Source organism: Rana temporaria, chromosome 5, assembly GCF_905171775.1.
Source record: "Rana temporaria chromosome 5, aRanTem1.1, whole genome shotgun sequence".
Classification (NCBI taxonomy): domain Eukaryota; kingdom Metazoa; phylum Chordata; class Amphibia; order Anura; family Ranidae; genus Rana; species Rana temporaria.
Window position 1 is genome coordinate 296,404,648 of NC_053493.1, and position 12,460 is coordinate 296,417,107.

At 41.6% G+C, this 12,460-nt stretch overlaps 1 protein-coding gene across 2 annotated transcripts in view; it reads left to right on the forward strand.

The window, feature by feature from the left end:
- The window catches only part of DLGAP1 (DLG associated protein 1), a 392,681-nt gene that overhangs the window by 295,280 nt on the left and 84,941 nt on the right, over positions 1–12,460 (forward strand). For both annotated transcript variants that reach the window (XM_040354019.1, XM_040354020.1), the window contains exons 6-7: positions 7,012–7,103; positions 8,375–8,566. In XM_040354019.1, the coding sequence (XP_040209953.1) occupies positions 7,012–7,103; positions 8,375–8,566 (284 nt within the window). The remainder of the gene's footprint in view (positions 1–7,011; positions 7,104–8,374; positions 8,567–12,460) is intronic.

A 12,460-nucleotide genomic window follows, 5' to 3' on the forward strand; every position in this document is an offset into this window, starting at 1 on the left:
TCACATGCAAGAAAAATAAAAATAAAAACTGAATTTTTGCATGCACATGATTGGATGGAAGTCAAAATGCACACAAATGCCCCCATTGATCTGAGGAATGTATAAGTAGGGAGTTTGAAATGAGTTGTTTGGAACCTTTAAGGGTCAGCAAATAATAATTAATTTATTAGGTTTTCTTTAGGTTTAAAAAATGTGAAAAATATTTTTTTCTTCTATGCAGAAACAACACATGCAGTGAACGTTATTGGTTCTGGAAATTAATGTGTCAAATTTCTAGTGCCAAAATCTCACTTTCAAAACCACGTGCATCTGCAGAAGCGAATGCACAGCTCATTTTCAGAAACAAAAACCCTCCAATTTACCCCCCTAGCTAGCTATTCAATTATTTTCAGCAAGTGCTTTTTAATATACGCAGTATTTGGTGGTTTATAATAGTCATATCTAAGAATGCATCTATGTAAGTATGCCGAGGAATAAGCCTGTAGAGGCATAAAAACTGGATTATAATGTTTCTTTTATTATTTACATAACAATGTCATCGCTTATAACTTGTAAATTGCTTCTCAGATACATTGTTCTAGATTTTTAAGCTTACAATAATATTTTACTATGCCTATTGTGATAGGTTTCCTGTTTAATCGTTTTTATTAAGGCTGTGGCAGTCAGTTTATTTTCGGTATCAGCTGTTGATTTTCTAACTGGTTTTACTGGGACATCTATTATTAGAAAAATAAAAGAAGAAAACGATGAAACTTAATGAGAAAGCTGTATGAATAGTATTTGCCATTAGATAGATAGATATATACAGATAGATACATAGATATATACAGATAGATACATAGATAGATAGCTGTAGGTAGATAGATAGATAGATAGATAGATAGATAGATAGATAGATAGATAGATAGATAGATAGATAGATAGATAGATAGATAGATAGATAGAGACAGATACAGATAGATAGATAGATAGATAGATACAGATAGATAGATAGATAGATAGATAGATAGATAGATAGATAGATACCTGTAGATAGAGATAGATACATGTAGGTAGATAGATAGATACCTGTGGATAGATAGATAGATAGATAGATAGATAGATAGATAGATAGATAGATAGATAGATAGATAGATAGATAGATAGATAGATAGATAGATACAGGCATACCCCACTTTTAAGTACACAATGGGGTTTATTTACTAAAGCTGCAAAGTGCAAAATCAGGCTCACTTCTGCACAGAAACCAATGAGCTTCTAACCCCAGCTTGTTCAATTAAGCCTGGTAATAAAACCTGGAAGCTCATGGGTTTCTATGCGGAAGTGAGCCTGATTTTGCACTTCCCAGCTTTAGTAAATAAACCCCATTGCGTACTTAAAAGTGGGGTATGCCTGTAAATAAATAGATAGATAGATAGATAGATAGATAGATAGATAGATAGATAGATAGATAGATAGATAGACAGACAGACAGACAGACAGACAGATAGATAGATAGATAGATAGATAGATACCTGTAGATAGATAGATACCTGTAGATAGAGATAGATACATGTAGGTAGATAGATACCTGTAGATAGAGATAGATACATGTAGGTAGATAGATACCTGTAGATAGAGATAGATACCTGTAGATAGAGATAGTTAGCGATAGATAGATAGATTTGCAGCTAACTACAGTATTCAGTTTTTTTTTCTGCTCTGTAAGAATGCAGCATCTCCTTACAACACTAAAGTCATATTCTATGAACACATGTTACACTCTGATTGTTTGGCAATCTACAAAGTTAAAGCGGGGGTTCACCCTGTTAAAAAAAAAAAAAAATGTTTTTTTTTATTAGACCATTACATTCGGCATCGTAGCGCGAGCTACGGTATGCCGGTCTTAAATTTTTAATCCCCGTACTCACTGTGCTATCGATGATTGAAGAATCCGGGGAATGGGCGTTCCTATGGTGAGAGAAGGTGATTGACGGCCGGCCCTGGCACGTCACGCTTCTCCGGAAATAGCCGAAATAGGCTTGGCTATTCACGGCGCCTGCGCATAGCCTGTGCGCAAGCGCCGTGAATAGCCGAGACCTACTCCGGCTGTCTTCGGGGAGCGTGACGTGCCAGAGCCGGCCGTCAATCATCCTCCCTCTCCATAGGCACGCCCATTCCCCGCGGGAGTCAGAATCTTCAATCATCGATAGCACAGTGAGTACGGGGATTAAAAATTTAAGACCGGCATACCGTAGCTCGCGCTACGATGCCGAAAGTAATAGTATAATGATGTGAAGGAGGGTGAACTACCGCTTTAAGGTTAAATGGTACAAGCTCAAAATGTTTTAGCTAATTGATTAAAAAATAAAATGAAAATGCGTGCAGCCAGCTTTATATTTGTGTGATGAGTTTCCCTATGCACAGAGCACTGCAGTGCACAAAATGTGCATATGCATGTTGCTTGACATTGTGCTGCATAGTGTGAATGGGGACATAGTGAGAGTATACCTCTGGAGCCCTACTGTAGATTGCAGTAAAAGCTCCGAAAGGAGTTCTTAATCCATCCCTATTCTACCTAAAGTTAGAAAAGTTTTGAATAGGCTTGAACTACACTTTAAGTTACTGTATATTCAGATGGTAATTTGTGAACACTACACATACAATGCTACATAGTGTGGGCTACATTTTTGCTGAATTATTTTATAGTCAAATAACCAAAGAATTCCTGCACTTAGTGTATTAAGAACCTGCAGAACAGCTGCACACAAACAAACCTGAATACAAGACCAGAATAAATTGAAAACACAAAATTGGTGTGCTATCCCTTTAAATAGATCATGATTAATTAAATGATTAAATGAACATTTTAGAAATCAGTGCTTAATAAATGTGATCAAATAAACTTATGACCAAAGGTATAAAAGGCAAGTCTCCATTAACATATAAATCAAAATGACCAAATTACCGTAAGCCAAAACACTGATATGGAACAAACAATGTGACACACTCCACACTCGTGTTGGCTCCCAAGGATTCCACCACCACCACTCCCAAATCAGCTTATAACTGGGAATAGACTCACCTGTGACATCACTACAGGAGGGCTCTAGCTAAAAGGGACCTGGCACCTGATTACACTGTTCTCTGTAAGCACTGCCAGCAACTATTCTGGAACAGAGCCATCTACAGTAGACTAGCTATTAGCACCTGCAGTTAGCCCCTTACCAGCTGCATGGGATCTCTAGATGGTTAGTGATAACTAGCACTTTTAAAAGAAATGGTAACCCAGGACTCCAAGCCTCTTCTGTTTGATCCCTCAGAGCCAGAAACCACAGGGGATATGAAAAAAAACAGGGCAATATCCATAGTGTAAGATCGCATACACAATATGTTTTTTTTTTGCACATGCACTCACATAACAATTTGAAAAAGCTGCAATCAATCCTCCAGTTGACATGATGAGGTCATGGACCAGGCCCCGCCCAACATGTTTCGTTAGTAGGCAGACGTCATCCGGGGAAGATGGCCCTTTTCCGAAATGAAGTCTTGTCTCTCTGTTATGTGAGTGTACTGTGTGAATAAATTATATGGTGTATGCGATTTTACACTGTGGATATTACTCCGTGTCTCTTTCACATCCGTGCGGTTTCTGGCTTTGAGGGATCAAACCGGAGAGGCTTGGAGGCCTGAGTTACCATTTCCTTTAATAGCGCTATTTGTTCTCTTACCATATAGAGATCCCATGCAGCTGGTAAGAGCCCTGTTAAGGTGAAATCCATAGGAGTGAAGTGTGTTCCTTTTATTTTTTGTTCCATATCAGCATTTTGACTTAATTTGAGTACTTTGATCTCCAAAATTCCACACATTCTTTCTCTGGAGAAACCATGTTGCTTCTACCTTATCTAGAGAAAACTTGGTGTACAAATGCAGCTGGTGTCCGCAAACATTTTTGAAGCTATCCAACAGTTTGCTGTCCTCACCAGACCTCGCCTCACTGCTGCACACACTACAATGGATAATACAATGTATAATCCGTATTCTAGTATCCCATAGGGAAGAAAAAAATCCCACGACTACTTTTAAGCCCAGATATTAGGGGTCAGACTTATTTGGTCCACAACCAAAGTTCCGAAAGGTAGGGGCTACTGGACTATCACAGTACAAGTTAAGAGGGTAAAGTCAGGTATAGAAATGTATATAGAAAAATAGAAAGAATTGTATTAATACACAATCAATAAAAAACAAAACAATAACATATACAGATTAAAAACATAGTGTCAGTCCATACATATCACCAAAATAGCAGTCCCCAGAGGGGAGAAGTCACAATGGGATTGTGGGTCGCAAAGAGCATCTCGACTAGTTTTGCGGACTATTGCCGCTTCATCAGGAGAGTATCTGTGATATAATTAATTGGAAAATTAATAAGACAGCTATACATGTGTATAGTACAATCTTATACATATAGAAACAATTATATACAAGTGGAGAGGAAATGATGATGGAGGTGTCCATCATCTTTTCTGCCTCCATCATCTTTTCCTCTCCACTTGTTCCACAATTCACTTTCTATACATCATCACATTCACATCACTTCATCACCCCTCCATTCCCCTTGCCCACTGGGGTTTCTTTCTTTGGGTGTTTGATATTGAATTGCTGTGGCATGCACTTCTTCACAGATGAAGTGATAATACAGTTACCATGTGAATATGTGTAACGTGCTTACACGTAAGGTGAAAGAACTGAATACAGTCTCTCCCACTGAAGTGAAGTTGTCACTGTATTGTCACTGTATTCATAAGGAAAAAATAAGATAAAAAATGAAAAAGTGAGGGATGAAGAGCTACCGTATTTATCGGTGTATAACTCGCGCGGGCATATAACACGCACCCCAATTTTAAGAGGGAAGTTTCAGGAAAAAAACATATTTTTAAAATAAACAACTTTGAAGCAAATTAAGGGTCAGTCACCATCAATGTCCATCTGCAGCCCAAATAAAGTCCTCAATGCAGCCTGATCAATGCAGCACAAATAAAGTCCTCAATGCAGCCTGATTGATGCAGCATAAATAAAGTCCTCAATGCAGCACAAATAAAGTCCTCAATGCAGCACAAATAAAGTCCTCAATGCAGCACAAATAAAGTCCTCAATGCAGCACAAATAAAGTCCTCAACGCAGCACAAAGTCCTCAATGCAGCCTGATTAATGCAGCACAAATAAAGTCCTCAATGCAGCACAAATAAAGTCCTCAATGCAGCACAAATAAAGTCCTCAACGCAGCACAAATAAAGTCCTCAATGCAGCACAAATAAAGTCCTCAACGCAGCACAAATAAAGTTCTCAATGCAGCACAAATAAAGTCCTCAATGCAGCACAAATAAAGTCCTCATTGCAGCCTAATTATTGTCATTAATGCCTTTTTGAACTAATATCATTTGCAGTCTCCCACACCAGCAGCCTGAATCAGGAAATCACTGAGCCGTCATCTCCTCTGCACTCGGCTCTCCCGTTACACACAGAGTCCCGCCTCTACCATCGGCATTGGACCAGCTACTGTGATAGGCAGAACAATAATCCAATGGCGGTGGCGGAGGCGGGACTGTGTATGTGTGTGTGTGTAAAGTAAAAGCAGAGGAGCCGAACGGAGAGGAGATGTCAGCTCTGAGGAAAGCTATCGGCGTATAACACGCACCCCTGCTTTGTCCCCGATTTTCAGGGGGAAAAGTGAGTGTTATACGCCGATAAATACGGTAATTAAACACTAGTCATATCACAATTTCTTAATACATTAAATGAAGAAAGGTCTTGTGAGGGAGGGCTGATACACCCTACACAATGTCCAATCAACGCTGAAATGTCCAAATGAGAACAAAATTACAGATTGAAGTTCCAGAATAAAGATGTCTCACACCCAGAGTCCACACTGACATATATGCAACACCCAAGAAGGAGTGATATAGATTTGAGAAAAAGGGAATCCTCCACCACTAAATTGCTGCCGCTTACCAGATTGTATGATCCCTTGGTTAGAGAGATCATACACGCTTAACGCTTTTTCCCCAGCCCTGGGTCTCTGCGTCTCAATATAAGGGTTCCGTCAGAAGTGTCCAACCTGAGTGTCCACAACGACAAGAGAGTTCATGGCCCATAAAAAATGAAAAAGCACTTCCATAGTGTAATCCATTTAAAATATTTATTAAATAAAAACAATCATATGCACTCGATCACAGCCGTAGCTTCTAAGACTGGCACAGAATGCGGTGATGTCAGCACGCCGCTCCTCCCTACGCCGTTTGGTCAAAAGTGACATCTTCCAAGGCCCCTGGAAGACGTCACTTTTGACAAAACGGCGTAGGGAGGAGCCGCGTGCTCCTCCCTGCGCCGTCCAGTAGCCCCTATCTTTCGAAACTTTGGTTGGGGACCAAGTAAGTCCGACCCATATATCTCAAATAATTTTTGGATAAAGGTACTATAGGTTTACAATGCATTACATATGTTTTCTTAGAGGCTGTATTATAGTTTCATACTTTTAAGCCCACACAGGCCTGACACACACAGGCCGAATGTTGGCAGACAACATTTGGCCCGTGTATATGTCGGTCTGTCTGACAGAAGTCTGTCAGATGTGTATGCTGGAAAACCAGCAGCCAACCGACTCACAATCAGCGGCAATGGCAGAGAGCGCTGATCGGAGTGTTCTGGCGGAACACAACAGCTCAGCAGGGGAAATCGCTGGACTTACCTTGCATGGTTAATGCAGCGGCTCTGACCAGTAGGTTGCATGAAAAAAACTGCAATGTGTACCCGGCTTAACAGATTCTTCCATCCACACTAACAGCACAGATGGATGAATCCCCCCTGCTGGACCATTGTATTCTGACAGCCTCTGCCAGGGTGGTTTCGTTTGGTCTTTTTCTGCATCTCAAAACATTTGCAAAGTGACACTATGGGTTGCATTACAGGAAAGGTTGACTACTTCTGGGCTGAGAGATAAAAGCAATGCTTACTAGTTTGCATTTTTTCCAGGTTGATGGGCCAGAAGAAGTCGCTAACGCAGAGCAGAGAGAAGCAGCTTACCGATATCAGTCGGTAGGAATTCAAGTAGAAGAAGAAAGAGCGTAAGGATTCTATATACCTCATATACAGTAGTGGTACTAATAGAAATGTTAGAATATCATATACTGGTGTGACACCGTGGGGGAGATTTACTAAAACTGGTGCACACAGAATGTGGTGCAAGTGTGCATAGTGACCAATCATATTCTAACCCCAGCTTGCTTTGATAATAAGGTTCGGTTCACACTGCTGCCACCTGAAAGCTGAGCGACGTAGGGTGCGACTTTGCGGTGACTTGCTGGTGACTTGAGTACTACTTTGATGCGACTTTCGGGGAATGCCTGGGTAATTGGATCCAAATCACATAAATATAGATGAGGATCCAATTTGGAGGTGACTTCCATTAAGGTCTATAGACACAAGTCCAACAGAAGTCACCTTGAAGTAGTACGAGAACCTTTTCTGAAGTCGGAGCGATTTCAGTAGTGCTAATTAAGGCAGCTCTCCTGGACTTACATGGAATTTCACATGTCATGGGACTTGGGGTTTCACAAGTCGGAACCCAAGTTGCGGCAATGTGAACCGAGCCTAAGCCCAGGTTCACACTGGGCTGTAGGAGTGAAGCCATGCGAGTTCAGCAGAACTCGCACGGCTTCACACCCGCTTGTCAGTCCCGATTTCGGACGATTACAGAGACATCTGTTCAGGTTTCTGCACAGATGTCAATGTAAATTGCGGGCTGAAATCGCAAAAAGTAGTACAGAAACTTATTGAAATCGGTGCAGCGCCGCATATACGGCATCGCACCGATTAGGACGTGTCATTGCCGGCAAGTGCCGCCGATTGCATGTCAAATCGCACCAGTGTGAACCAGGGCTAAAACCTAGAAGCTGATTGGTTGCTATGTACAGCTGCACCAGATTCTGTGTGCACCAGATTTTGTAGATCTACCCCAGAATCTGTTATTTATTAATGCATGGCATTAGATTTCTCCTTAAGAACAGTTATAGAAAAATGTGTCAAACTTAGAAACTATTAACAACAGATAAAAAAAAAAAAAAAACATAAGAAAAGTAATGGGGAAATAAAATGGAGTTGTTGCCATAAGGACCAATCAGGTTGAATTTTTTACTGTGTGCGAAAAAAATCAGCAAAAAACTCAATAAGGTCAACAACTCCATTTTTGGTGCCAAGTAGCTTTGTGTTTTAAATGCCACCCCCTTATATAAATATATCTTTTTATGCTGAACTCCAGAGAAATAAAAAATACCCTTAAATGCTCATTTTTGCCAAGGTTGCCAGTTTAAAGCAAATTTACTTACCTTATCTCTAGCTCCCGCAGGCTCCTACTGGAACGCGACTGCTCCCTCACACCCTACGGCACTCCAGCCAGTGGTCACAGCCTCATGAAGTCAATGCAGGACGATGAGTACTGCATTGTAAGTGAGGACACCAAGGCCATGGCCGCAAACCGAGCATGGGAAAGAAAAGGAGAGCATCGGCTACCAGGGAAGCAAGAGGTAAGGTAGGTTAAAGTAGCAAAAAGGAGCAGTGCAGAGGGCACCCCACTGCAGGAGTATTTTTTTTTTTAAACTACTGGAGTTCAACTTTCAGGTACTATTCAGAAATGTTGTCTATGGCAAGTATTGAGTAAAGACATGTCACTGAAAAACTGAAATAATTGGGATTGATGTAAAGTCTTTTGTCCGAGAATCACTAAGTCCAAGTTACACCCACTAGCGCCACCACGTTTTCTCTTAATTTAATACCAACATTACATATCCACGGAAGGTTAAAGTGGAGGTTCACCCAAAAAATCAATTTTTAACATTAGATTGAGGCTAATTACGGGAAGCAGAATCGGGTGTTTTTTTTTTAAAATCATTGCAGTACTTACCGTTTTCGAGATAGATGTTCTCCGCCGCTTCCGGGTATGGGCTGCGGGACTGGGCGTTCCTATTTGATTGACAGCCTTCCGACCGTCGCATACAGGGCGTCACGAGTTTCCGAAAGTAGCCGAACATCGGTGCGCAGGCGCCGTATAGAGCAGCACCGACGTTTGGCAACTCGTGGCGCGCTGTATGCGACCGTCGGAAGGCTGTCAATCAAATAGGAAAGCCCAGTCTATCTCGAACATCTATCTCGAAAACGGTAAGTACTGCATTGATTTAAAAAAAAACACCCGATTCTGCTTCCCGTAATTAGCCTCAATCTAATGTTAAAAAAAAAAATTCGGGTGAACTCCCGCTTTAAGCTGTGAGATTATTCTAATAGTAGACTAGTAATATATTTAGAATGGTTTAAGAGAGGTGAAGACCTTTCCCAGCTAGAAGCCCCCAGGCAGTGGGGAGTGTCCTGTGACACTGGTATCTGTGATCGCCTTCTCCATGCTCATGTGGTTTTGTTTACAAGTAATACTTCAACAGTTCCTTCAACTGTCAGACGGATCTGTCTTTTCACCAGTAAGTGGATTCCATGTCAGAAGATTTATCATGTGGCCTTTCATGGTCTATTGTCGGGGTAAAGTGGTAGATATTCAGCAAAGGAACGCTAATGCACACAAAAGATTCAGACTTTTTTTTGCAATGGCAATGTAAGCAAAACATAACACATACATAAAATGCTACATTGATGGCATCAATACTGATGGTATTTTTAAATTAGGTTTTCTTTTCATCTGGTTTACCAAATCTACCTGTTCCTTAAAAAGCAGGATAAACTGCTCCTTTGAAAATGGTCTGCTGATAAGTCAGGCCTCATACAAACGACCGTTTTCCTCGACAGAATCCATCAAGAAACTTGGTGGCAGAGCTTTTTTGCCGAGGAAAATGGTCGTGTGTATGTTTTTCGTCGAGAAAACTGTCATGGAACTCGACGAGAAAAAAAGAGAACAAGTTCTCTTTTTCTTTGTCGGGAGTCTCAATTTCCTCGTCGTGTTTCTCGTTGGGCTGGTTTACGACGAGAAACACGTTCGTGTGTATGCTTAGAAACCCACGCATGCTCAGAATAAAGTATAAGACAGGAGCGCACCTTTGGTTAAAGTAGCGTTCGTAATGGGGATAGCACATTTGTCACGCTGTAACATGACTAGTGTAGTCCAGATGTATCCCAATTACCTAGACCGTTGAGACCCCATATACTCCAACCCTTTACTTAACCCAATACTTAACTCTAGAGTAAAGAGACCACACCTTTGCTTTGGAGTAAAATTTGGCCACAACAGCCTATTTTATTTAAACATTATAAGATAAAACTCCAACTTAAATAAAACACACATATCAAACATATCAGTAACATACATTAACCCAACGCTGTTGGTCTTTTCTGGCAGCCCCCCAGTCTCCACCACTTATGAATCAATATAACCAATATGAACAATACACTGCGAGCAAACATTAACCTTAGGCCTCCAGTCCGTGTAGTACGCTCGGAGACAACCCCCGCCCGCAGTGCAAACATTACGGTATTCCAACTAACCTTCCGCTGGAATACACCGAAGGGGCCCATAATACTGATGAGCCCCCCACCCCCATGTTCACTTGTTTTCTACTGCCCCCATAAAAGACCAACAGAAATTACCGCCCATCCCGGCTGTCGTGACGACCGTCCAACACCGCACCTGCAAAAGAAAACACACGGCCAACAACAGGTAATACATAAAAACTGTTTCCTCCTTGCTCACCTAGCTGCAACTGATCCCCATGGCCCCGCCCAACTCTTTTATATGGCCACTCCCCTGCCCCTCACAGCTCATCCTGCTCCTCCTAAAACCCCCACCCCTTCTTCTTAACCCTTTGGTGTCACTAGACACACTGTCATGCCCGGCCCTCCTCTATTGTCTCTATCTTTGCTCCGGGCCTCCCTGACTGAAAAGCGTGAATCGTCTCTTACCAAACTTTTACTTAACACGCAGTAACATGAGATTAGCAAAAGCAGCCCCAAGGGTGGCGCCAGTGGAATCGAACTTCCCCTTTATAGTATAGATATAAAATATAGATTTTGTCTTCACAGTGTGTACGCCAAGAAAGCTTGTCAAGATTCTCGACAAGCCTAACAAGGAACTCGTCGAGGAAAACTATGTTCCTCAGTCGTGTGTACGAGGCCTCAGACTTTGGATATGCACCACCAGGCCAATTTTCTAGTTAATTTCCTATGACTACGCATATGTGTGGCTGCACAGCGCACAATAACATATACATAATAAGCAAGTTTATAGTAAATAAATACCAAATACATTTCTACTATTCATCCTTATGTAGCAGACCCCCTAGGGAGCTGCTTTTGTTTGTTCAGTCCGTTACTCTGCCTTTCAACCCCAATGAACTGTCCCAGCCCCTCTGGCACACCTAGCAATGTGATTAATGGAATAACTCAGAAGGAATACACAGTTCTTCTTGTAGTTTACTTGAAGAAAAGTAAAATTCAGGTTAACATTAGTCAGCCAGGACTTGTGTAAGTACCCAGGACTTGGCTGAAACAGTTTAAAGAAAACAGTCAGCAGCACTATGCAAACAACAAAAGCAATAGGTAACAATATGTACAGATTAAATAGACTCCCCAATAACTTTTGGTGTGTGTGGGATGCTGTGGCTAAAGGGAAACCCCAGGCTGGCCTACGATACCTCTAATACACACCCAGTGAAATGATATCAATACCCATGGTGTGTCCCCTTTAAGAGCAACCACGGTAATGTCCTGGAGGCAAAGCTTTGCGTTTTATTATCTTCACCAACAATGTAGGAGCTTTGTGGACAATATTTGTATGTGGTATTCTATGAAAAGCATTAAAGGTTGCCCCTTGCCCCTTCAGTCCTTGAGCTGTTTCAGGGTGTCGTTCTTTAGCATGGACAGTCTGTTCCTCTGGGCTGAAGCTGCATGAACAATCTGTTCCTCTGGGCTGGAGTTGCAGGCTGTGTGTCCCTTGGTAGGCCGTGATTCCACACACAGATAGAGTGCAGATGCTCTCCTGATGAGGTGCAGGCAAAAAGAGGCTCTGGCCTAGTTCCTCTGGCTTTTTATCTCCTCTCCCACAGTCTGTTGCTGCTGTCTCATGATTGGCTCTTCCAATAGGGAGTTTCCAGACAACCTCTGATAGGGAGTTTCCAAACAAGCAGTTCTGAGTGTCTGTGTGTGGAAAGAAAGGGTGGGTGAAAAAGCCCCAAAATGTGTTTGCTTTTAGCTAAGCTGCCTCTTGAAACAGGCAAACATCAATAATTTACTGTAGCAAGCAATAGAATTCTTTGCCCTACCATTTTGCGAATGACTGGTTTAAGGCTCCATGCACACTGAAGCTCATAAATGGGCGTTTTTTGGAGTTCGGGCATTTTTTTTTAACAGCTCATAAACTCCCCTCTGTTATCCTATGTGTCTATGCACACATGAACGTTTATCAGCAGTTGAGTTTATTGGCTGAACGCCC